Source organism: Spermophilus citellus (assembly GCF_964194105.1).
Source record: "Spermophilus citellus genome assembly, chromosome: 1".
NCBI lineage: Eukaryota > Metazoa > Chordata > Mammalia > Rodentia > Sciuridae > Spermophilus > Spermophilus citellus.
This window is the reverse complement of record NC_138182.1, coordinates 157,935,343-157,961,375: the sequence shown is the minus strand read 5'-3', so window position 1 is coordinate 157,961,375 and position 26,033 is coordinate 157,935,343. Positions and strand designations below refer to the sequence as shown.

The following is a 26,033-nucleotide window of genomic DNA, read 5'->3' as shown; positions in this document are numbered from 1 at the left end:
ACTCCCCTACACCATCTTGGCCTTCCACCCCCTCCTCTCCACCCCTCCACTGACTGGGCTCTCATCGAGTTTTCAGTTAACCTTCTTTTCAAATTCAGAGGGCACCTTGCAGGCTGCATTTTGTCTTCCCATGTGATTGACACTGCCCTCCTTCTGGAACATTCTCTCCCCTTGTCTTCTGAAACATCACACTCTCTTGAGTTTCTACTGGCTTCTCAGGCTTTGTGTTTCTCATCCTTTGCAGTCTCCTCTTCTCAGCGGTTCCCTCCGTGCTCCTTCCTCCGGCTGACCCAGGCCCTGCACGTCTCCCTGTTTGGTGGATACTTTCCCTCCACAGGCTGACATGTCTCTCCTGGCCTCCATTAACAGTCTCAGGGGGTGGGCTTCCTAGTCCGTTTTCAGCAGTGGCCACTTCAGAGTCCAGCTCTGGGCTCTTATGTCTCATTGTGGTTAGAACATGAGCCCCTCCTTTCCCCTGGACTCATCAGATACAGATCTTCCATCCGCCTGGATTTCTAAGGCAAAACTTCAGAGGGGCAGCAGAACCCTCTCTCCTCCATGCCAACCTCTTCTCCATACCAAGAAATGTCACCACGATTCACGTATCAGCGAACCTCACCTGCCATGGCTTCTTCATCTGTGTGTGAGATCTGCTCCTGTCCACTCTCGTTCTGCCGGAGGGGGAACTTTTTAGATCAGTTTAGTTCCTGCCACCTTTCATGTCTTGTGAACCTCCCCAAGATGTGTTTATCTTCACCATGGAGTCGATAATATTTGCCTTGAAGGACTGGAGGGAATGAAATGACGGATGCAGAAGGGTGCCCTTGTAGCAGTGAGTGAATAATTTTTAGGACTGGGAATACAAGGAAGCATCCCGGCTGTGTGTGTGCTGTCCATGGTGCTGAAAATTGGTCTGGCACTTCGCTTTCTCCCTTTCCTGGGATCCAGGCTGAAGATGCCAGTTTAATGGATTTTCTTCATTTGCCATCGGATTTTAAAAATAAAAAATTCTTTTAAGGTCACAGTTACTTATGGTTCACCGGATAAGGGAGAAGGCTAAAACAGTGAAACGTGAAGTTGCTGGAGTTAAATTGCATACATTTGTAATGCCAGTTCCACTATTAATTGTGTGACCACAAACAAGGCACTTATCTGTATCTGTATTCTTATCTGAAAATGGGGATATAATACATTAATCTTTCTCCTGAATGATTGGAAATGGAAATTAGATGAAACCTGTAAACAAAATCTTAGTACAGTGTTTGTGTTTGTGCCTAACTAAGAGTTTCATTTACATTAATTGTTACTATTTTTAGTAGATGGTTTCATAGTACAGGCAAGAGAGGGTTTTATCACCTCCAGGACAATTACAGTTATTTTCTCTTTGGGGAAATTGAAAGAGCAGGGGACCACTTCTCTGCCAGGAAACATGGAGGAGGAGAGCAGCGAATCCTCATGTCTTTGGCAATTCAGATTCAACTTGAAGTCCCTGAACTCCTACTTCGGGCGCCTTCGGCCTTCCAAAACTCCTGAGGTGACTAATGTTAGCCCCATTTTCCAGATCAGGAGACTGAGGCTCAAAGGGGGTGAAATGACTTGCTCAGGAGTATCCAGGAGGAGAAAAACCCAGCTTACACAGACCGGAGAGTGGGCGGACACCCTGTTTGGGGAGGACGGCAGAAGGAGAATGAAAGGCTCCTCTCCAGCACCACCACCGCTGGCGTCCCCTCCACCCACAGGAGCGTGGGCAGCGGCGAGACAAAGGACCGGGGGCGGGGCGGGGGCGGGGGCAGAGAAGGCCGGATGTGCGGCCGAGGGGGAGGCGGGAAATTTCCTCTCCGAGGGAGCTTGGAGATCCCGACGACCTGGGTCCCCATGCAGGCGCCGCAGGTCCTCGGACCAGTGGCTGCCGCTCTCGGAGCAGCAATTCCCTCCTCGGTGAAACTACAGAGCGTTCGCGGGGATGCGTTTATTGAGATTTGAGAAGCAACACGCCCCGCCTTCTGCTGGCGCGCAGCAAATGGGCAGCCTCTCCGCCCCTCAGTCTCCGGGTCTGTGAAATGGGAACCCGGAGGAGAAGGGCGGGGCACTCTGGAAGACCGGGCCGATGGTGAGGGGCGGCAGGCGAGGGGCGCCCCTCCCTCCACCCAGCTCCCGTTTCCCCGCCGGCACCGCCCCCTCCCGGGTTCCGAGGCCGCGAGTCGGCCAGCGCGCATGCCCGGGGCGGGGCGCGGGGCGGGAGCGCGGACCGGCTCGGGGGACGGCAGCAAGGAGTCCGCGGGTCCACCCGCCAGCCCGGCCCGAGGCAGCCGAGGCCGTTTGGGCGGCGGCAGCGGCGGGAGCCAGAACGTGGCGCGCTGAAGAGCCGGAGCATCGGCCCCGCGGGGTAAGCGCCGCGCCCGCACCTGCGGTTCCCTCCAAGAGCGCGGCTTTGACCCCTCTGGTTCGCTGGCGGCAGCTCTGCAGCCGCTGTCCAGGGTCCTCAAAGCCCCTCCGCTGGGGGCTCTGGCACCGCGCAAGGCGAGGGACGGGTTGTGTGTTTGCGCGGCTGGGGGCGGCAGGTGTCTGTTTCCAGGCTCCTCGCTGGGGCGGGGCGGGGGCGGGTCCGGCATCCTCGGCCCGAACCCCCGAGGGGCCCTGCGGGCCTGGCCGCGGTGCGTGTAGGACTGGAGCCCCGAGTCCGGCCTGGACGCTGCTGGCTGCTTTGTTCCGCACGGCAGTGCGGGAGGGGGCGCTTCCCGCCACCGGGGGGAGGGGGTCCGCCCGCGTTGATTCATCTCCTCCCCAGAGTGAGCTCCGCGGTGCTTGAGTGGCTCCACTGGCACCACTGAGCACACTCGCCGTTGCACACCCAGTGTGGCACACACTCTGGGACACAGTCACACACTGCGTTGGAGATCACCTCATCCCTAGGCCAGGCCACAGGTCCACACACACACCCGCTGTGGCCCTTGGTCATTCCATCAGACTCATACACACAGCCACCTGTGTACCCACCCAATTCACCGAGTGGGAGCTTTGAGTATACACTCAGGCACAGTAAAGCACTCACATTAGCCATCACAGATCACAGCATACTCAACTCGATAATGCCCTGATCACAACACACTCCCAGTCTCCCTACCTTGGTCTGATTGTGCCTATTCACACCTGCTCATGGTGTCCCTCCTGTACCCCCAGAACCTGGAATAGACGGTCACCCTTGTGAGCACACTCCCTATCATTCCACACACAGGCTTGCTGTGTCTTAGCTTGTTGCTTACCCCACCCAAACTAGCATGCCCCTAAATGCCCATTCTTGCTCTCCTGTGGATGGATGGATGCATGGAGGCTGTTTCTAGGGGGGAAAGTCCCTTTGGTAGACTCCTTCTCCCCGAGAGCCCCAGGCAGGAGGCTTTGCTGTTCTAAAGGGACTAGTGGACAAGGGGCTGCAGACCATACTCACAGGTACACAAGCTTTTGTCGGTCTTGTTACTATGGGAGGAGATGTTTGCAGGTACCTGGCAGCTCTGGTCCTGATTGGGGGTGTAGGGATGGCTCCAGACTGCAAAGAAATCCTAGAGAGAAAGGAACAGGCTAGCCAAGTCTCTGGGCATTCAATGGGGCTGCTATGCCTTTGAGTGGAACACAAGTGCCTGTGCACAAACCCAGACCAGTCTCCCGTGAGTGAGACCATGTGGCCATATGTGCATACCCACAGAGTCCAACAGGCCCCCATGATGTGCAAACACACAGGCCATTCTGCACATATGGGTTATATGTACGCACACCAAGCTTTTCTTCAGCATACCTCAGGAGCCAAGTCCTAGCTCCAGATTGGCCTAAGCTTGTACAAATCTCCACAGGCAGTCTGCTCACTCCTTTGCACACCAGGTGAGCCAGCCTATACTCCTACACAGTCATTTCAGCCTTCTACCTCAATTGGGTCACACTCACCTGTTTATGCCCAAGTGTGCAGATCATCTGTTCATCGGGTGTGCATGTTCCCGCAGGTGGGTGTATGTATGCAGGGACATTCTTGCTTCCTCTACTGCATGCTCCATTGTACAGTTGCTGTGAGATCCACAGGATCCAGAGGAGCCTTGGCCTGGTCCCAAGGAACACAAAGGGGTTTTAAGAGCCAAGCATTAGTGTCCCCGATCCTGTCTGATATGATTGGGAAGAACCCAGGCTTTGGCCTCAGACAGAACTGGCTTTGAATGACAGCCTCCTTCCCCCCAATGTGTGCCCTCAGTCGAGTCACTTCTCCTTCTGACTTCAGTGTCCTCATCTGTGGAATGGGGTGATAATGCCCCCCATGCAATTGTTGTGGGGTCCAGATGATGAACTGGGCCTGAGAGTTCTGGACCCAAGGCTGAGCATAAAGTAGGAAAGTGGTGGTATTGGGTTCTAGAGGGAGGGAGTGGGGAGGAGGTGGATCCCCAGGCCTAGGCTGCCTCTTGAATTAGTGACTGGAGAATACTGAAGATTCCTTCAGAGCCAGGAGGGGCCCAGAAGAACTGGGAGCAGCAGAGCTTCTTGCATTGATCTTTGAGCCCCATTCAGACTGGGAAATAGAGGCCCTGAGAGTACAAAAACTCACTCAAAGTCATAGAGCAAGTTAATGGCTAAGCTGGGTCTCTCACCCTGGCCAGGCTCTCTGTCTCTACCCTGGAAGCCCCACCCCCCATCCTATTTTAGAGACAAAACTTTGAGCAGGGAACTGGGAATCCAGCCTTTTCCAGGAAGGCTTGCCAAAGGGACATCATACCAGCTGGGCCATACCTACTTCTCAGAACCTCAGCTTACTTCTCTGAAAAACAGGACGATAGCACTTACCTGACAGGTATGCAAGGTCTGCCTGACTTGTGCAAGGTCCCTTCCTGCCTTTACTGGCATCCAGTGCAGGGGTCAAAACTTTGATGGCCATAGGTCAGGAGGGTAATCTACATGAAGGGTGAGCTATAAAATAACAACAGCATGAATTTAGTGATCAGTAGCAACAGTCAGTCTCAGTGTCCAGGACACCCTAGGGAGAGGTGAGGATTGCAGCTAATTGGAGAGTGCCTCCCCTGTTGCTATGCAGGAAGCATACTCAGATTGTCAAAATTTAATTTTCCAGGAGATTCTGGAAATCTAATTCTCACATGGAATCTTCTAATTTTTAAATGTTGATCACCTTGCTCCTTTATTTAAAATTAACTTTTTAACTTTTTTTTTTTTTTCTTCAAGCCCCGTGGGTCAAACAAGCATGTGGGAAGACCAGATTTTGCTGATTTGCATCTCTGCTGCAGCCCCCGCCCCCTCCTGGGAGCACAGCTGGGCTCTGACACGCTGAGTAGATAAAAACAGGCCTTTCATGTACACAGCCCAGCCCTGAAGGGAGCAGAGTCCCACACACCCCTCATCTTCTTTAATTCTCGTAACATCCCTGGGAGAGCAAGGGGTGGCTTCTTCAGGGTCCCCAGGGAGGAAGAGGGTCTTGCTTGAGGCCACACAGCTGGTAAGTGGTGAGATGTCCAGACTTTTTGCCCAGGGCTCACCCAGGAGGAACTTGTTGGCTGGGCTAGTGTGTGCAGACCCCAGGGCCGAGATATTGGGCTGAAATGAGGCAGTGACCCAGAACACCCCCTTATAGCCTTTCCTGACTACTTGGAGCTGTAGCTTGAGTTTCCCATACACTTGCAGGTAGCTTCTGAATTCCTGCTTTCCAAAGGAGGAAGCCGAGGCGGGTATGGTGAGGCGGGTATGGCAAGCCATCTTGGCCCTCTCCAGAACCTGGGCCCTTTCTCTTGCCCATCCAGTCACTCTGGCTTATAACCTCCTTCTCCACAGCTGCCAGGATCAGATAGAGTGGCTGTCACAAGCTAGTGACTTTGGGGTCAGAGTTGACCTACAGAAGTGTTTTGGCCTGTGTGATAGTTAAAAAAAGGAGACAATGTTAAAAATGTAGAAAATCCAGATTATGACTGTGCTCAATAAATTAGGAGACCTGGCCACCTAGAAGCCACTTTCATTTCCCTGCCTAAAATGCTCCAGGAGGTTCCCAGTACCCTTAGGAGAACCCCCACTCCTCCCCCAAGCCCTGCAAGGCTGGCTGCTGCCGCTTCCCCTGCTTCCAGCTCTACACCCGCCACTCTGGCTTCTTCCCCAATGGCTCAGATGTTAACCTCAGAGAGGCCTTTATTGACTTTATTGTCCAAACCGACTGCCCACTCCTTTGTCTCCACAGCATCTAGTATTTGAAATGATATCACTTGCTTGCTCCTTGTTTGCTGCCCCTTCCTGGTCTACCTGCATTGGAACCAGGGACTGTACATCCCTCGCCCACAGTTATGTTCCAGCACTAAGAACGGGGCCTAGGACGTTGCAGATGTGCCCAGTAAATGTCAAGCTCAGGGATGGATCTGACCACAGCTGGCAGAACTGAGTTCAGTGGCCCCTTCAGAAGGGACCGATGCCTTCCATTGGCCACAGTCCCCACCACACCCTCGTCTCCCTCACTCTAAGGATGTTGGGAATCTGTCATCATCTCCCTTGTTCTATTGTTTTTCTTAAATTTTTATTTCCACCCATATCACTATCAAAAGGTAAACCATGCAGACGGACCCCATCTATTCAGCTCAAATCTGATCAATCCCTGTGGATCGATGATATTCTAACTCATTTTTATGCTGATGAAAAACACATTCAAAGGAGTCCGGCCAGACCTCTCCTGTGCTTCAGACCTGACTCCCATCTAACTCCTCCATGACCCCCCCATAAGTCCCATAGGTGCCCCAACTCTTTAAAGCCCAGTCCCCTCTGAAAACCTGTTCTTTCTCCTGGATCCCCATCTTAAGTTCATGTCTCCCACCCCGCCAAGTCTCAAGCTCAAAGCCTGGGGCACCCAGTGGTAACCAGTACTGACTGAATCCCCATCAAGAACCTGAGGTCAAGTCAGGGACCCAGAGGTGTAAATGAATATATGCAGAGTGACCTGCCTGGTCAGAGGAAGAAGAAGAGGTCAGGAAATCCATCTGGGGGTGGGGGGGGGGGGAGAAGGCCCACTAGAGGGTGAAGGATTTAAACTGAGACCTGAAGGTTTAATAAGAAATAACAAGGAAAGGAGGGAGCAAAAGAGTCCCCCAACCGAGGTGTATAGAGGCTGAGCTGGCTCAGGATGTGACGCAGTGGGTGAACCCAAAGAGGCCACCTTGTGTGTGTCTGTGTGGTGTGACTGTTTGTGTGAATGTGTGTGTGGTGTGAGTGTGTGTGGTGTGTGTCTGTGTGGTGCGTGTCTGTGTGGTGTGAGTGTGCGTGTGTATGTGTGTTTTGGGGGGTGGGAGTAGGTAATGAAAGATAAATCCTAGCAGGTAAGAGGGTACTAGGGGATTAGAACCACACTTTAAAGATAGGCTTGGCCCTAAAGACAACAGGGAAGCATTAAAGTTTTCTTTTTTCCCTTGTTTTTAAAAATGGTACAGTCATTCACCACATAACGGCATTCTGGTCAACAATAGACCACATACACAGCAGTTGTCCCATAAGATTATGATGAAGCTGGAAAATTCCTTTTGCCTAGTGACATTGTGTCCGACATCACATCTTAGCACACATTTGTGGTGATGTTGGTGTAAATAAACCTGCACTGACAGTTGGATAAAATTATAGCACATATAATCATGTACAGTGCATATTTGATTATGATAATAAACAACTATGGTATTGGTTTATGTATTTACTGTACTATATTTTTTATCATTAGAGTATGCTCCTTCTGCTTATAAAAAACAAAAGTTGGCTGTGAAACAGTAGGCCATGCTTCACCAGCAGTGGCTTCATACACCTAGAGTGTACTGTGTCTCTTAATTGCATCAAGGGGCCGTGTGTAGTATACTCTGTAATATTCACACAATAACCAAATCATCAACAATGCATTTCTCAGAACACATCCCTGTTGTTTAGCAATGTGTGCCTGTACTGTGAGCACACGTGATCCAGATTCAATCTCAAAGGGGTGTACAACACAACAAAGGTCATCTCCTACACTCAGATTCACCGTCTTTTTTTTTTCCCAATAGTAAATGGAATAGGATTTGTTTGCACCTGAAGAACAAAAACAGAACTCTTGGAGAGGCAAGAGGGGACCCCAGCAGGAGGTTGCATCCCGTTCTCATTTCCAAGAGGCCATCACCACTAAAAAGCTTTATGGAATTCCTTCCAGAATCGTGTTTGCCCTTTTCCTTGGCTAAACACCTGAGAGTCTAGAAACTATGCTGTCCCCTAGGTCTTTATTCTTTTACACTATCGTGACATCTTTCCTCAACACCCCACGTATATTCTGGTAGCTGCATGGTGTTCCCTGAGTTTGTCCCACATGTCATAGAACTGCTTCCTGGTTTTCCTCCACCGCCAGCCATATTCTCAGGCCCCCGGTGCACGTTAGTCTATCTATGGTCCCCCTATCTTCAGGACCATCCCTTCAGGTGGGTTGATGGCTCAAATGCTATGTACATTGTAAACTTTGACAGAAGTTGACAAATGTCCTTCAAAAAAGATGATAACCAACTTAACTTCCCAACAAGAACCAGAAGAAGCAGGATGTGGTGGCACACACCTGTCATCTCAGTGGCCTGGGAGGCTGAGGCAGGAGGATCTGAGTTCAAAGCCAGCCTCAGCAATTAATCAAGACCCTGTCTCAAAATAAAATATAAAAAGGGCTGGGGATGTGGCTCGGTGGTTAAACACCCCTGAGTTCAATTCCCCGTACCCAAAAAAAAAAAAAAAAAAAGGAAGCATTTTGAGCCAGAAATAGCACGGTTAGATCTAAATCTCAGCAAAATCATTCAGTCATTCATGTAACTTTTATTAGGAGCTTGCCACTCATTGCTCTTGACTCTGGGATCTATCACTGAGCACAGCAAAGTCTCCACCCTCCTGGGGCTGGCATTCTAATAAGAGGAACACACCATAAACAATAAATAATATATGACACGTACCATGGAGAAAAACTCAGTGGCACTAGGTAGATGGAGAACGCCAGCCAGGGTTGGGGAGGAGGCTGTGTTATACAGTATGGGCCAGGAAAGGCCTCAGGGAGTGGACCATTAGACAAAGGACCTTCAGTGCAAGGGCCCTGAGGCTGGGGAGGAGGGTGTTCAGAGTGTTCAGGGGGCAGTGAGGGAGCCAGTGGGCTTGAAACAGCACTATGAAAAAGGGAGAGTGGTAGGAGAAATGGCCAAAAGAGTTAATGGAGCCAGAAAATGTCAGGTCTTAAGAGCTATTGAGAGTTTGCTTCTATTTGGCACGAGAAGTAGATACTGCTTGGTTCTGAACAGAAGGACATGATCTTCCTTGGGCTTTACTGACTTCTCTGGCAGCTGTGTTGAGAATAAACTGGAGGGGAGAAGGAGGAAAGCCAGGGTGGTCCAGATGAGAGATGGTGAGGGTTTAGCCCAGGGCAGTGTTGGGATTCTGTATGTATCTGAAAGTAGATCAAACTGAATGAACAGGACATGGGGGCCAGGTGCCATGTGCATGCCCGTAATCCCAGCCACTTGGGAGGCTGAGGCAGGAGGATCACTAGTTCAAAGCCAGTCTCAGCAACTTAGCAAGACCCTAAATAAGCAACTTAGTAAGACCCTGTCTCAAAATAAAAGATAAAAAGGGTTGGGGATATGGCTCAGTGGTTGAGTACCCCTGAGTTCAATCCCCAGTACCAAAAATAAATAAATAAAATAGGACATGGGGTATGAACGTCAAGGATTCTGGCCTCAGCACTAGGGAGATAGTTTTGGAGCAGGTTTTGTGGGGAATCATGAGCCCTGCTCACTCTAGCTGCTAGTGTGTAATGGGACAAAGTCGGTCATAGCTCCAGTTGCCTGCCAAACCCTCTTCTTGAATGTCCCCCAACTATCACAAACAGCCCATCCAGACGGAGTTCCCTCTTTCCCTAGATCTCCTACCCAGCGCCATTGCCCAGCACCATGCTAACAAATGTCCTGTGGGCCACCCTGGCCACCACCCGCTATAGGGCTGGGGAGGTGGCTCAGTGGTAAAGAGCTCTGGGTTCAATCCCTAGTACCAAGAAAAAAACAAACAACAAAAAACAATTGCAGCTGCTCAGGGTCTATTGCTGAGAAGGGACGGCACAAATGAACTAAGGGTTACTCAAGTGAAAGACGGAATGAGGGCGGACGGACCTCCTCACAGATACTGTCGAGTCCCTCTCCTACTTCAGTGAAGCCTCCACGCCATTCCAGAGGAATCTTTGAAAACATACACATCTGACTGTCCCTTCCTTGACTATAAACCATTCACAGCTCCGCAGGGCCTACATAGACATAAACCGGTGGCCTACAGACATGTTTTCTTTGGCCCACATAGTGTTTTGGGTTTTTATTTAAATCCTGAATTAATTAGCATATTTTACATAAAAGTCTGGTTTTTCCCACCTCTCTTAAGACACTGGAAAAACTAGTGCTACGGTTTCATTTCTCCAGGACAGCACTTGGTTCAGGGAGTAGTGGCTTTCAGACAGGGCATGATCTCTTGGCCACAGTCCCCACCACTCCCTCTTGTTTTTTGTTTTTTAAAGAGAGAGGGAGAGAGAGAGAGAATTTTAATATTTATTTTTTAGTTTTCGGCGGACACAACATCTTTGTTTATATGTGGTGCTGAGGATCGAACCCGGGCCGCACGCATGCCAGGCGAGCGCGCTACCGCTTGAGCCACATCCCCAGCCCTCCCTCTTGTTTTATACCCAATTTGCTTCCCTCACTCAAATGACCTCTATGGCCTCAGAGTTTGTAGCTGTGGCCTACAGAACAAATGTATAGCCTCTGGGTTGCATGAGGTGGGCATGACCACGGTGGGAAGACATTAGGAGAAACTGAAAGGTCAGGCTGTGGCCAAGTTGTGAAGGGCCTTGAATGCCATTTTAAGAAGTCCTATCCAGAGGACCACTGGGTGTGATGAAGCAGGAGAGTGACATGGTTGGGCCTATGCTTTTAGCCCAGGCCCTGTGAAGAGGAGAGGGCCAGACAGGGACAAAGAACCCTGTGAAGAGCTGGGCTGCTAGGAAGAAGGTGAGCAGGAGGGGCTTGGATGGATGCTGTCCCCTAAGTCTGAGTCTGCTCTCTCTCTGTTTCAGAACCAGAGAGCAGCCTGCATTCAAGCATGGCTATGAGGGCAGATGGGCAGTGCTGAAGACCCAGCCTGGTTCCAGCTGCTTCCAACAGACTCCAGCCCCCACAGTCCCTTCTGCTGCCCACAGGATGGGAGCCTGGGTGCTGGGGGCCCGGCCATGAGGGACTGCTGCCCCTCCCAGCAAAAGGCCAGTCCTGCATGCCTCAGGCACACCCCTGACCAAACCCCAGGCATGGACTCCAGACACAGCAGCCCCAGTGGAGCTGGGGAAGGGGCCTCCTGCTCTGAGGACCCCACTGGGAACTTAGCCTGCCCCTCTGCCACCTGCCTCCCTTCCCAAGAGGAAGCCACCAAGGAGACATTGGGGATACATGGAGCCTTGATCTCAGGGACACCAGAAACCACTTTGTCTAGGAAGCCAGACATTGTGTCCTCACTGAAAACTGATCCCACGTCCTCAGAGAACAGAAATCCTGTGTTCCCGGAGAAGAGAGATTTCAATTCTTCAAAGCAGGCAGATTTGGGATCCATAGGAAAGAAAGATGCTGGTTCCACAAGAAAGGCAGAGCCTGTGTTGACAGGAAAGGCAGAATCTGCAGCCTCTGGAAAGGGGGATCCTGTGCCTCCTGGAAAGATGGATTACACGACTCCAAGAAAGGAGGATCTTGAATCCTTGGGAAAAGTAGATCCTGTGTGCTCCAGCAAGGTTGACACAGTGTCCCCAAAGGAGGATCCTGGGTCTTTGAGAAAGGTGGATCCTGTTTCCTCAGGCAAAGTGGATCCCATGTTCCCCAAAAAGGAGGAGCCTGAGTGTCATAGAAAAGAGCACCTTGTGTCCTCAGAAAAGGTGGGCTCTGCATCCACAGAAAAGATAGATCCTGGGCCCTCAGGCAAGGTGAATCCTGTATCCTTGAGAAGCACGGATCCCACACCCACAGAAAAATCAGATCCTGGGCTCTTGGGAAAGCTGACTCCAGGGGTATCAGGCAAGACTGAGCCTGTATTCTCTGGAATAGGGACTCCTGGGTCCTTAGGAAGGATGAATCCTAAATGCTCAGGGATGGCAGATCCTGCATCTATGGAAAATGCAGAAATGGTGTCCTTGGCAAAAGAGGACCCTCAGTTCCTGGCAAAGACAGACCCTGCCTCCTCAGAGGAAGGGCATCCTGTGTCTGTGAGAATGACAAAAACAGTGTCTGCTGGCCCAGTGGATCCCATGTTTTCAGGAAAGATAGATCCCACATCTGTGGAAAGTACTGTTCCTGTGTCTCTAGGCAAGATGGATCCAGTTTCCTTGGAAAAGGTGGATCCCATGTCCTCAGGAAAGCCAGAGCCCTTGTCTTCTGGGCAGGCAGAACATGTGTCTATGGGAAAGACAGTAACTGTATCTTTAGGAAAAGAGGACCTGGTGTCTTCCAGAGGGGTGGATCCCACAACAGAGAGAAACACAAAAATACCATCTTCTGGAAAAGTGAATCCTGAATCTTCAGGCAAGACAGACCCTGAGTCCTCAGGTCCAGGGGACCCCAGGTCCTTGGAAACAGGGGTTCCTCCATCTGCAGTAAAAGCTGAGGCCGTGACTGAGGAAAAAGGAGATTCATGGTCCTTGGAGAAGGCAGGTCCTACAGTCTCAAGGAAAGCTGATCCCCTGGTTTTAGGCAATATGGAGCCTGTGAGCAGGGGAAAGACAGAAACTGCCCCCTCTAGAGAAGTGGACTCCATGTCTTTAGGAAAGTCCCCCATGACTTATAGCAAAACAGGTCTGGTGTCCCCTGGGAAGGCAGATCCCATGGACTGCGGTAAAGCAGAAGCCATCCCAGAGGGAAAGGTGGATCCTCCGTCCCTGGAGAAGGGGAATCCTGTGAACTCCACAAAGAAGGAAACCAAGGCCTTGGGGAAAGTTGAGCCCAAGTCTGGGGGCAAGGCAGAAGCAAAGCTCCCTGGGCAAGAGTGTGCCACATCGTCAGGAAAAGCAGAAGGGTTGTTTTTGCAAAAGGAGCAGCCACAGACCTCTGAGAAAGTAGATCCGGGATCCTCAGGAAAAGCAGATCCCATTGTGTCTGGGAACGTGGAGCCTGTGTCCCAGGTCGACTCTGCAGCTCCAAGAAAAGCAGAGTCCCCATCCTCTGGAAAGGGGTTTTCCATTCCGAAGAAGACCGAGTCCTCCTCCTCCAGGCAATCAGATGGCAAACCCTGCAGTTCGGCCCCATCTCCCCGAGGTGGTCCCGGGAGCTTGGAGAGCAGTGTGGAGCCAGAGCCCGCCCCCAGCGCTAAGACCCCCAGCCTCTGCCAGAAAGACCTGGTGGCCACTGAGGCCGAAAAAAGCCCCCATGCGGAGGCCGCAGCGCCCCAGCCGGGACCACGGACTCGCGACAACTTCACCAAAGCGCCGTCGTGGGACGCAAGCGCCCCGCCACCGCCGCCGCGCGAGGACGCAGGCACACAGGCAGGGGCGCAGGCCTGCGTCTCGGTGGCCGTGAGTCCCATGTCTCCGCAGGACGGCGCGGGCGGCCCGGCTTTCAGCTTCCAGGCAGCGCCTCGCGCGCCCAGCCCCACGCCCAGGCCTCCCTCACGCCGGGACGCAGGCCTGCAGGTGTCGATGGGCGCCGCCGAGACGCGCTCCGTGGCCACTGGACCCATGACGCCTCAGACCGCCGCGCCCCCTGCCGCGCCCCCTGCCTTCCCCGAAGTGCGAGTACGGCCCGGCTCGGCACTGGCGGCCGCCATGGCTCCCCAAGAGGCGGCAGAACCAGTGCGCGACGTGAGCTGGGACGAGAAGGGAATGACGTGGGAGGTGTACGGCGCCGCTATGGAGGTGGAGGTGCTGGGCATGGCCATCCAGAAGCATTTGGAGCGACAAATCGAGGAGCACGGCCGCCAAGGGGCGCCTGCGCCGCCGCCCGCCGCGCGCGCAGGCCCGGGCCGAGCAGGCTCGGTGCGCGCCGCAGCCGCTGATGGCGCCGCCAAACGCCCGCCTGGCCTCTTCCGCGCGCTGCTGCAGAGTGTGCGCCGGCCGCGGTGCTGCTCGCGGGCAGGACCCACGGCCGAGTGAGCTGCCCCTGTTTTGTACGCCCGGGTTTTCAACCTTCTCAGGCTACTTTCTTGACCCCAGACCCTTAGAAGGTGTCCCCTCGGCGTGCGACAACCCTCTGAGGGGTGGGCAGCCTCTAGGGGCTTCTCATCCCCTTCTTCCCAGTCCCATTCTGCCCCAAACACACAAATGAAACCCCTTTACTTAGTTCCCTCGTGGCCTTGAGACCACAAACCCATCCCTGCCTCCCATCGTGCCCTCAGCTGCGTTCCCTCCCGGTCACACTGGGCTAGCAAGGGGACCTGCTCAGCACCCATACCTCGGGCCCCCTGAGAGCTAAGGCAAGCTCCTGAGATGGCCAGATTAGGTATGTTGAGGTCTCCAGTGGGACCAGATTCCCAGAACTGGGAAAGACTGCATGCAAATCTTTTAAGTGGCCCTCCGTGTGTGCAAGGATCGATGTGTGAGACCCCCCACCCCTAAGCGTGCTGGACTCTGAATGTGAGACCCTGGAGGTTTCTGAACGAGTGGGCATGTGCTGACCCCCAAGGCTGGGGCATCTCTTGCATGCTGTTGGTGGTCCCTCCCCATCTCCAGTCTCCCCCATCGCCCAACCTTTAGCTCCTTTCCCACCAGGTCACTGGTTCACAATTCCCAGAGAGGCCAAAGGCCAGGAAGGGCACTGGGGACTCAGATGAGAGGAAGAGTTGCAGAAAAGTGAGAGGGTCTCAAACAGGACAGAAGGTCACAGTCAGGCTCATGAAAGGTCTTGGGCCACAGCTGCCTAGGTGGTAGCTGTTCTTGGGTATTGGGGACAGGGTGAAGAGTTCATTCTATAACCACAGTTCACCTTTAAAGGCCACCCTCTTCAGTCCCTTGTCCCCCCTGTGCTGTGAGCCCCCACAAGTCCCTTGTGACCACTCAGTGCCCTCGTCCCCACCCCTCCAGCCTCAGTTTTTGGCTACAAACTGTCACAGTATACCTTGGTAATAAAATCTCTCCCCAACCCTTGTCTGCTGTGATTGACTGAAATAAGAGGCAAAGCAACAACATATATTATTATATCCAAGGTGGGGGAGGTGTTGTTAGGCTGTCATGGGGCCTCTTCCCAAGAGGGCCAGGGGAGTAGGGCCTCCATCACAGGTCTGTGGTGTCCAGGCCGGGGTTGGTGAAGGACATTCCCTGTTGCTCTCCACTTGTGTCCACCTGCCTTCCTGACAGCACCACACTCAGGGGCTCTGGATCCTTCTCCGGTGGATTGTGCTGAGGCTCCTTCTGAGGGAAGAGGAAGGGAAGGTGAGATGACAGAGTGATCACAGGCCCTCGGGAGGAACATGGCCTTCATGCCCATGACCACATGGCTCCTCAGCTGAGGTTGCCCCCACAAGATGTAGTTAAGATATCTAATGTCATCTAATCTTTGTAAAATACCTTTTTATTGGCATAACCTCTGTGTTTAGTAGAGATCCCTTTATTTCTGAGAGAGCTAAAAACAAAAGGGGGATTTCATTTGTGTGTTTGGACAGAATGGGGCTGGAAACCCCCAACTCCTCTTGGGGCCTCAATCTCCTAGGTATGTTTCAGAGTTGGCCGCGACCAGGGGTGGTACATGCAGATGGGCTGGAGTGGGTGGTGAGCCAGGGTGAGTTCTTTTCTGCCCTTTGCCCCACCGACAGAGCAGCATTCTGGGGTTCTGCCCAGTCCTGAAAAATGTCCAGTCCTAAAAAATGTCCAATCCTGAAAAATGCATCCTGTGCCAAGGAGTCAATCCATCTCGGTTCCTGCCACCTGCACCCCACAACAGACACCATGTTAAGCAAAGTTCACCCACTACCTGAAATGCCCACGAAAACCCCTTGAGGGAGGGTTTATATCCCCCATATTATGATGTGGGAACTGAAGCTCAGCAGACCCTCCTGGGCAGGAAGTGACAGAAAAAGCTTTGGATCATTGGTCTTTGTAGATCTAAAGCATGTTCTTGGATGAATCAAGCATCTCCTGCCACCCTCAGGGACATATCATACCCAGGTCCCACCTGTAGTTCATCATGGCACACACACTCCACTCCTGCCCTTCCTCTTTCCCCTCCCCATGTGACACAGTGCACACTTGCACATCCAGCCAGTCACATGTGCCTCTTCACACATACACCCTACTGTGGGAGGACCAGGTCCCCAGGCTCAATCCTCTGCTGCCATCTGTACCCCACCCAGGACCCTCCAAGGGCTTTTCCCAAATTAGGAACTGCTCCAGTCTCTAGTGAACAGTGGAACATCTGTGGGGCCCCAGAGGGGCTAAGCATTCTGCCGGTGTTCCACAGAACCTGAGCAGAGGAGCAGTGCCACCCAGGATAATGTCACCTAGCCCCTTAGATCAGAAACCTGAGTTCTAGTGTGCTCCTACCCTGCAAGCTGTCTGACCTTGAGAGAGTCAGCAGCCCCCTCTGAATGTCAGTTTCCGTATTGGTAACCTGGAAAGACAGGATGGACGACTTCTCAGGTCACACACACTGTCTATCTGCACATTTTTGGAGTTCTTGGAAAAGTCATGCATCAGTCACAAGATTGATGGAAAAGACCCCCGCCTGAATCCCCACCCAGCCAAGGAAGCGAAAGAACAATGGCTCCTAAGAAGCATCTGTGGCCTCCTGGGTCTGCCAGAGACCCCCAAGGCCATCCATTCCTCAGGGCAGGGAATGAGGCCTTGGGCAGCTTCTCAGAAACTTAGCAAGCTCCTGCCTTCCCTGTAGCTCTTTTGCTTCGAAGTCTCTGTGAACTTGTCCCCTCCCTGCTCTAGACTCTCCCATAGGCCCAGCCCCGCCTCCTGGTCCCCTGACTCCACTCTCCTCCAGGGGTCAGCCTTGGCCTCCTCTGGGGGAGAGATGGGTGCCTAACACCAATAGGCAAGATCATTCCCTTGTTTCTCGTCCCCTCCGACATGTTCACTGGAGTTTTTGCCTCAAACTGTCTTCAGAGATGAGCTATGCCCAGAGGTTGCCTGGATGGCCAACCAATGCCCCCACCTCAGGGACTATCTGGACGTCTCTATGCCAGGTTCTCTGCAGTGTGACATGCCTGGGTTCCTGTGCAGCATTCTGGCATTTTAAAGTCCAAAAGACACTTTGGTTAACCAAGTGTTTCCAAGCAAGGAGTCCTCAAGGGAACACGGGTACTGAGGAGTGAGGGCAGGCTGGCGCTCTTACAGACAGCAACCAGGCTGAGCTCAGGATCTCAGGGGGCCTGGCAGTGGGCAGATGGTGAGTGGACACCTCTACCCGCATCCACAACCTCACACCATTACAACTCAAATGGGCCTCAGAGAATTTCTATTCCCGGGGGAGAGACAGAGTAGTTCTTTTCGTTTCTGGATCCTCCTCCCCAGCCTACTGACCGGCTCCTGGGGTTCACAATCCTGCCTGTACATTAGAATCCCCTGGGGAAGCTTTGACACACACCCATGCCCAGGCTCCACCCTGGGCCACCAAAATCAGGATCTCTCCTTGAGACCTGGCACCCATAATTTTAAAGCTCCCCGCAAACCCAGGCTGTAAATGCTTAACCAACTAATCCACTTAACAAGTGATGGTGCTGCTGTGTATTGGGCCTCCCTCTCCTTGGTTAGACCATGTTTATTCATCTCACATCCTTCCTCACCCCATCAGCTTTCATGTGAAGGCTAGAACAGGATGGAACTAGACTTCCGAGCACTTGTTTCAGGACCAGGTATTTTTTATGGCTGCTCTTATTTAATCCTCACGACAGTTGATGTTTTGCTCCCTGTTTACAGATGAGGAAAGTGAGAACCGGAGCCAGGAAGTCATCTATCCAGGGTCACATGACGACAGGGATTAGACAGGGATTGGATCTCATTCCAAAGCCATGGGGCTTCCCAAGGCCTGGTGCAGAGGAGTTAGACTGCCCAGGCCAGCAGCAGGTTCTGCCCACCCCTTTCCTAAAACCACCCCTTCAAAGAAGACTCCCATGTCAGAAGCCCCAGGTCCCAGCTCATCCCAGATCTTGCCTTGATTTTCTGATTGTTCCCATCCAGGTCCACAGAGTTGTCATCCAGGGAATTGAGGCTAGGGAGAACGGGGATGGAGCTCAGGATTGTTGGCAAACCCAGTCCTTCCTATCTGTCGCCTCCGCCACCACTGTCTCCACTGCCACCACCACCACCATCCCCACCTCTATTATACCACCACCACTGTTATGGCGATCACCATCATCTCCACCACCAGTCACCGCCACCATCACCACAGTCACCATTGCCACCATCACTGGCCCCATCACCATGATCAGCACCATCACCAATAACCATTCTGGCCGTGAGAGGTGCTGCTCACCTGACATAGTCCAAGTCATTGGAGGAAGTGAGGTACTCGAGGCCCAGGTCTTTGGTGGGCAGGTTCAGCATGGGGTTGGCCCTGGAGAGAAGGTCAGGTCAAGTAGCCGTGGCCTTGGCCACCTCACGGGGTCCCTTGCTCACCCCTGTACCCCTGCTCACCGCTCAGTGTTGTACATGTTGGTCCCGGGGATGGCAGACCCTGAGGGCAGCACCCCTGCTGCTGTCTTCCGGGCCTCCTTGGCAGCCTTCATGGCCCGAAGCTTCCGGTGGTAGCTGGAGGGAACCAGGAGAGGAGTCAGGCTTTGCCACGCACCCACTGAGTGCCCCCGGAGGCCCTGAGATGTGGCCTCACGATGATCCTGGCTGGAGAGAGCCTTGGCTCCATCTTATAGGGGGCAGAAAGAATAGCTAGAAGCTGAAGGGCACACGGCCTGCCCATGGCAGGGCCTGAATGCGGCCTCGGTTGTGTCTACTAGAAGGGGCAAGGCCGTGGCACTTACTAACCGCATCGGAGGTGCCGGGCACCTTGTGTGAGACACACTTCACAACCTTGGGTGCATCAAGAACTCTAGCATCATGCTCCTTCTGCAGAGGAGAAGCCTGAGGCTCGGGCAGAAGTGACTCACCCCAGATCTCCCCACAGGTCACTGGGGCTTGAACACACGCATACCTGACGCCCAGACCCAAGCTCTTTCCATTCCCACCCTTGACCATCTTGGGAGGTGGGGCAGGGGGAGGGTTGGGGACGTGGAGGGGCATTGGAGCAGCACCTCTTCCGCATACACACAAGGGCCATGATCATGATCGCCAGGACCAACAGCAAAGCCACTCCCAGTCCTATGATGACACTGATGAGCAGTTTGCCCTGGTCTTCCTCCTGGTTCTCCTGGGAGCCCTGCAGAAGAAGAGAGATGACGGAGGCTGTGGGGTCCACCCCCTCCTGCTCCCTGGGTGCCCTCTGCCCTGCCCCACTCACCAGCACCACCAGCCCCAGCCGCAGCAGCTGTGTCAGTGTGTCCTGGTCCTTCCGGATCATCCTGGCCAGAGAGCCCTCTCAGACCCAAGAGCCACACGCACCCCCTGGGCCCCCTGCTCGCCCTCTGCCCACCCCCAAGGACAGCCCCACTCACAGGCTCAGCTCACTCAGTGTGAGGGCGGACCCATTGGAGAAGACAAAGTAGGCATCAAGATAAGACTGGGCTCGAGCCCTGGAATGGGACCGAGGAGAAGAACTGGCAGTCCAGAACCTTCCGCAAGCCTCTCTGGCTATTTCTTTCCTCAGCCCAACCGTAATGGGCCCGCCAGCACTCACCGAGCAGTAGACTCCACGTCCTGAATGTTCACAATGTAGACTGTAGTCCTGGTGGCCTGGGCAAGAGCCCTACAAGGAAGGCAGGTGTCACAAGTGCTTAGGAGAGGGGCCTTAGCCAAGGCCTGTGGCTAGGGCTCTTCCAGCGGACTGAGGAATTACGTGAACGAGAAGGAGGCACAGTGGCTTGTTGGTGAAGCAGATAGCACCTCTGTGCCAATCAGAAAGGGAAGCCCTTCCTCTAGTGCTTGGTGCGCAGGGTGCTCCCGTGCAGTGCGCAGCCTTCACAGCTGTCTCCACGTGCAGCTTATTTAGGCCTCTTTCTGCTTTGGGCTGGGCATGCACTTCTGGGGGCATGCAGAAAGGTGGTGCAGGGACAGGGACAGGATCAAAGATAGGGACAAGTCAAATGTGGGTCAGGACAGAATTGAAAGACATTGCATCCAAGTCTTGCCAGGGACCAGCTTCTTAGCCCTGTTCTTAGCCGCAGCCCCTCCTGTGCTCCCAAGACCTACGCTTTAATCTCCTCCACGTTGGCGCCCACCTCCTCCTTTGGTGTGGAGAACTGCAGCCTCACACGGTAACTCTGGTCCACAGTGAAGAGCTAGGGGACAAGGGTCGGGGAGGGTGAGGAGGCACTCAGAGGACTGGCAGAAGGCACTGGGCTGAGGTGGGGGAGGCACTCACATTCAGGGTGACTTGGGCTTCCTGTGCAGGACCCACAGAAGGTTTATCCTGGGCCTGGACCGTCACTTGGTAAGTGCCTTGGAGAGTGGAATCAAGGTTGGTCACCAGCCTGTGGAAGGTGGGAGGACACAGCTCAGTCTTGGAATCCAAGCTAGGGTCCTCTGGAACACACCTGTACACCTCCCAGTATGGGGACTCGCTCACCGGAAGCCTCCCTCGCTCCCCCCACCCCTGTCCCTCCAGGGGCTGCCTGCAGTTACTCAATGCTGCCAGTAAACACAGTGGCCTCCACAGAGGTGACAATCCGGAAGAAGCCCTGGAAAGGGATGGTGGCCCCATCCTTAGAGATGAAATTCACTTGGAGGATGGAGAACTCAATGGCCCCATTGTTTCCTGAGTCATTGTCTCTGGCCTAGGAACAAAAGTGGGTGACATCTGAGGGCCAAGTCAGGCACCCCTCCATCCCCAGCAGGGCTCAGAAGCCCAGGAGGTCTGTCTAGGGAAGCTCCATCAGCCTTTCGGAGGCTACTCCAAACTAGCAAACACTTTTCTGAAGAGAGTGAGCTAGCTCTGCAAATCCAAGTTGGAATAAGTTTCCGCTCCTGCGCCCTAATTTAACATATCACTCCCCAGAATCCCTCCCATGTAGAAGTTCTGCCTTTCAGCCAGGCACAGTGGTGCACACTTGTAATCCTAGCAACGTGGGAGGCTGAGGCAGGAGAATTGCAGATTCAAAGCCAGCCTCAGCACCTGGGCAAGGCCCCGTGTCTCTAAATACAAAATAACAAGGGCTGGAGAGTGTCTCAGGGGTTAAGTGCCCCAGTATAAAAGAAAAGAAAGAAGTTCTGCCTTTCTCCCCCAGCAACTTATACATACACACACACACACACACACACACACACACACACACACACATATTTGTGGGCACAGAAATATTGAGCTTCCCTAAGCATTGACCGTACCCTTCCTTCTCTTGTTCTCTCATTTCAGTCTTACTACTACAAATACAGATTTCCTTGGTGAACCATGAATGCTCGAGGAGTAGGGCACAGACGTTTTTATTCATTCTAGTGCCTTTTGGAGAAAAATATAACTGGCACACAAGGGCTGTGTGTTCACTGGCTTTTCTGTTCAGGATGAACAGCTGGTGGTCAAGTTTCAAACAGGAGTTGATTTAAGAAAAAAAAAAAAAAACCCTGACTCTTCTCAAGGCATCGGGCTTTAAGAGGCTGAAGGCTGGGAAACTGTTTTAAGGCTTTAAAGAACCTAGAGAGGAAAACTCTGGTCCCCATTTTATGAAAACTGAGGCTCCAATAGAGAGACTGTCCTAAGGGCCCCTTGGTTCCAAGTGGGGAAGGCCAGGCCTGGCACCCCCTAAACCATGTCCCTTCCACAGCATAGGGGGTGGCACCCAGATTCCACCTGCCAGAAACTGAGGCCCAGAGGAGCATGGCAACTGTCCGTGCCCAGGCCCCGTGGGCCTCACTCCCCCGTGGGCCTCACTCCCCGTGGCCTCAGTCCCCGTGGCCTAGCCACTTCTGATAAACACACCCACAGCCAACACAGAACAAATTAAAAGCATTTTTATCATTTTGCTCTGGACATAATTTCTCTAGAAGGAACTCGTTTAATTTATAATTGGCTATGATTTTTCTTTCCTACTCAAGAATTCTGGTACAGTCAGAAATAAAAAGAAAAGTCTAGCCTGAAACGTGATATTGATAGTCATGAAATTTTTATGAGTACTAAATTGAACAATTAGCGAAATTTGATCCTATCAATGAGGCAGGTGTTGGTTTCCATTCTGGGATTGGCTTTTTCATCTGTTCAAACCCAGACATTTCCTTTCCAGTGTTCAAACATTTTGGGGGCAGCTGACAAGCCTGAAGGGCTGTGTCCCATGTCCCCTGGGGCCAAGGACTTACCTGGACAGAAGCCACCTGCTGGTTCGGTATCACAAGTTCTGGGATGATCACTGCGATGTGAACAGAAGTGGGTCAGTGGGCTGAGACGGGGCCCATCTGGCCCCATGCTTTGCCCGATCTCCCTCAGCACCTCTGCCCGCGGGAGGCCCCTCTGCGGCTATAGTGGGCCCAGGGATGGGCAGCTCCTCCACCTCCCGCTGTACAGATGGGGAAACTGAAGCCCAAAGAGGGAGGGCGTCGGATGTCCTCTCAGGGACCATTGTGGGGTGAGTAGGATTAGAGTTCTTTTTCCCTTTCTAAGGTCCCTTTGAGGCCCAAGGAGGGTCTACGGGGACTGCCTGAAGGTCATTCCAGGGGGCCCAGGGGGCGGAAGGGGGTGTTGGTGAAGAGCAGGGGGGCTGCTTACCAAAAGTTTGATTATCAGGTAGGAAATAGGGTGCATTGTCATTCACGTCCTCGATGGTAATAAGGAGGCTTCCTGGGGAGACAAGGTCACCCGGCTGCAGGCTCTGGGCAAAGACCTGCCCCAAAGGTCCCCGGCCTCAGTAAGTTCCCTTCAGCCTCCCTCCCACGCATCACCCCCATTCACTCCCTTCCCCTGCTCCTGAGCTGGGATGCCCATGCAGCCTTCTCTGGCCTGAGTGACGGGGAGTGTCATTCCTGGACCTCAGAGAGGAAAAGCAGCTCATCAAAAAAATAGAGAGTTAGATATATGTAGCTATAAATATATATGAGCTGGGGCTGGAGCATGGTGGTAGGCACTTGTGCAGCAGAAGTGAGGCCCTGGGTTCCATCATAGAGAGAGAGAGAGAGATGCACTGGAGATGGAACCCAGAGCCTCACTTCTGCTGGGCAAGTGAGATTATATATACATATATATGTATGTATCTCTCTATATAGATATGGATTATGGATATCTATATAGATATCCATAGATAGATATAGATATCCTTATCTATCTATAGAGATACATACATATATGTAGATAAAATCTACACTATTTAGAAAGTAGTAGTATACACTAGAAATGTATATTATTAGTTTATGTATGACTTTATATATATTTGTAATATATAAATATATATTACTTTCTAACTCATGTAGTTGCTTATTTAAACACCCATTCCATGCCTCAGTTTCCCCATCTATCAAATTGGGTAGACATCTGCTTCATGGGTTAGGCAGGAATCAAATGAGGATCTGCTTACAAGGGGCCTGGTATAGTTTTGGTATGTATGCTCTTTCCATTGTACAGACTGAAAAATAACAGCATAGGACGCAGGGGACACGGCTCAGCGGGAGAGCACTTGCCTGCTGTGTATGAGAGCCCGAGGTCAGTCCCCAATACCACCCACACACACACACAAAAAAAATAATTTAAAAATAACAACACTAATGAGGCACCTGCTGTATGCCGAGTCCTGCACTATATGCTTTTTACACATGCTGTCATTTCACGTTCACGGCTGACCTGCTGTCCAACTCTATTGGACAGATGGAAAACAAACCCTGGAAAGGACTTTGCCTGGGACACCGCTAAGTAGGGCTGGAGGCGGGACTTGGAGCCAAGTCATGGGGGTCCCAGCCCAGAGGTCCACCCCGTGGTCCTGAGCGGCAGCCCTGCGGGCCAGACCACCTTACCATTGTTGCTGTAGGCCTGGAAGCGGGGATCTGTGGTGCGGTCATAGGCCCGCACGACCAGCGTGACCAGGTCGCAGGCCTCGTAGTCGATGGCCTCGCTCTGATTGATGTACACGGAGCCGTTGGCCTCCACAGAGAACCAGCCGTGGCACAGGCCGCCCACATCCACCCCAGCCTTGGTACAGATGACATTCACCAACTGAATCTCCAGCTGGGCCTCCGTGTCCACATCCCGGGCCATGACCTCAGCCACCTGGCCATGCTGGGACCCATTCTCAGCCACAGAGACACCCCGGAGGGACCCTTCATCCAGGGTGGGCGGCTCGTCGTTCACGTCCACCACAGTCACGTTGACGCCCGCCGTGGCCTCGTGGCCCTGGGGGTCCAGGTTCTCAGCAGTCACTGTCAGAAGGAAGAGGGCCTGTGTCTCATAGTCCACGCTCCCATCTGAGGGCAGCCAGATCTGGCCCTCTGCCCTCCCGGGCCCCAGCATGGAGCCCCGGATCATGAAGTTGCTGGCACCGCTCCCCGACAGGCCGAAGCTGATGCGATTGTTGACCTCCGTCTGGTCGGCGTCCCAGGCCTCCACGACCCCCACCAGCACTCCTGTGGGCAGGGAAAGAGGTCATAGGGACCCTGGACTGGCCACGGGAGGCCTCCTCTGCCCCCAGGTCTCCGGCTCTCCCCGGCAGGCTCTCTCGGACGGCGCGGCCATTGTGACGGTGACTATGCTATTTGGTGTCAGGAGTGGGATATCCATGTACACCCAACGACATTGTGCTCTTTCCTTTATGCTGCCTCACAAAACAGCAGAGTTAATGAGATGCCTACTGTATGTGGTGTGCTTAGCCCTGGATGTGACAAGCACTTTACATCCATTTAATCTTTCCAGCCAACGCACTGCCCAACTCTGGGGACATCCCTGGTGCCCCAGCCTGCCCTGGAGAGGACTTACCCGACTCCCTCTCCTTCACAAAGAATTGGTAGCTGGACTGGCTGAAGACGGGCACGTTATCATTGATGTCCTGCAGGTAGAGGGCAATGTGAGTTCCGGGGACCCTGGTGGACCCCGGGGTTCACTCGCCACACGTCCCACCTGAGAAGTCACAGACAGAGGATGGCCTCTCCTTGCACAGCTCGGCCCAATTCCTGATGGGCAAACAGAAAGCGGGCTTCTTCGAGGAGAGTGAACCTTGACGGTGTCCCTGTCACCTCCCCGGGGCTCTGAGGCATGTGCAAGGCCCTCTGTAATTATTTATACGTGGCCAGGAAGCTCCATTTCCCTTTTGTTTCTCTGACCACAGCTCAGGACAGTTTTGACCCTGTTTTCCAGAAGGCAGTTCCAGGTCCCCATCTGTGTCCCAGTCTGGCTCAGTGTGACTTCTCATTTCTGGGAGAGCTCTGCAGCCCAAGCTCGCCCTTGTCCCCTCCCTCCTCCTGGGTTTCCTGCACTCATCTGACCTGGGAACACTAGCTCTGTGTTCAGTTGGAGCTGGGTCTGGGCCCCTGTGAGGGCCTGGACTGGTCCTGCCCTTGGACACTAGCTGTCCACTTGTCACTTGCCCTCTCCAGTCAGGCACCGCTGGGCCCTGACAGTGTTGTCTCAGCATGAAACCGTCTCAGCCTTCATGACGTCCCCCACAGTGTCACGCACTTAGGGCCTCCCTGGACGCTCGGGCCCTTCCCCGGGGCTGTTCACAGGTGGGTGACATCACGGGCCTTTGCTTTGACATTCAGTTTTCTATAACCACAGAGGGGACACTTGGAAAGCAAAGCACTTTCATCTTCAACTCGATATTTTCTTTAATTCTTTAATTTTTAGCTGGGTCCAGTTGTGTTGCCCAGGCTTAAGTGGTCCTGCAACTTCAGCCTCCTGAGTGGCCAAGTGGCTGGGCTCAGGCCACGGTCCACCAGGCGATTTCCCAGAGGAGGTTGGTCAGCCCAACTCCCAGGAGCGGCCAAAAGCTAAGCCCTGAGTCCAATCCCA

At 53.2% G+C, this 26,033-nt stretch overlaps 2 protein-coding genes across 2 annotated transcripts in view; one reads left to right on the top strand and one right to left on the bottom strand.

Annotated features, from left to right (window-relative positions):
* Positions 1-1,855: 1,855 nt before the first annotated feature.
* GPRIN1 (G protein regulated inducer of neurite outgrowth 1) lies at positions 1,856-15,123 on the top strand. Its single transcript, XM_081302785.1, has 2 exons — positions 1,856-2,386; positions 11,114-15,123. The coding sequence occupies exon 2, from the start codon at positions 11,156-11,158 to the stop codon at positions 14,159-14,161; it is 3,006 nt and encodes a 1,001-aa protein (XP_081158911.1). The 5' UTR covers positions 1,856-2,386; positions 11,114-11,155; the 3' UTR covers positions 14,162-15,123.
* Positions 15,124-15,277: 154 nt separating this feature from the next.
* The window catches only part of CDHR2 (cadherin related family member 2), a gene marked incomplete at its 3' end in the record, with an annotated part of 28,289 nt that continues 17,533 nt past the window's right edge, over positions 15,278-26,033 (bottom strand). The window contains exons 17-31 of the mRNA XM_081299430.1: positions 25,002-25,071; positions 24,047-24,652; positions 22,812-22,883; positions 22,406-22,455; positions 20,741-20,892; positions 20,481-20,589; positions 20,309-20,397; positions 19,797-19,865; positions 19,615-19,692; positions 19,461-19,521; positions 19,255-19,379; positions 18,644-18,757; positions 18,483-18,563; positions 18,161-18,218; positions 15,278-15,415 (exon numbers count right to left, since the gene is read on the bottom strand). Coding sequence (XP_081155556.1) covers positions 15,278-15,415; positions 18,161-18,218; positions 18,483-18,563; positions 18,644-18,757; positions 19,255-19,379; positions 19,461-19,521; positions 19,615-19,692; positions 19,797-19,865; positions 20,309-20,397; positions 20,481-20,589; positions 20,741-20,892; positions 22,406-22,455; positions 22,812-22,883; positions 24,047-24,652; positions 25,002-25,071 — 1,872 coding nt within the window. The remainder of the gene's footprint in view (positions 15,416-18,160; positions 18,219-18,482; positions 18,564-18,643; positions 18,758-19,254; positions 19,380-19,460; positions 19,522-19,614; positions 19,693-19,796; positions 19,866-20,308; positions 20,398-20,480; positions 20,590-20,740; positions 20,893-22,405; positions 22,456-22,811; positions 22,884-24,046; positions 24,653-25,001; positions 25,072-26,033) is intronic.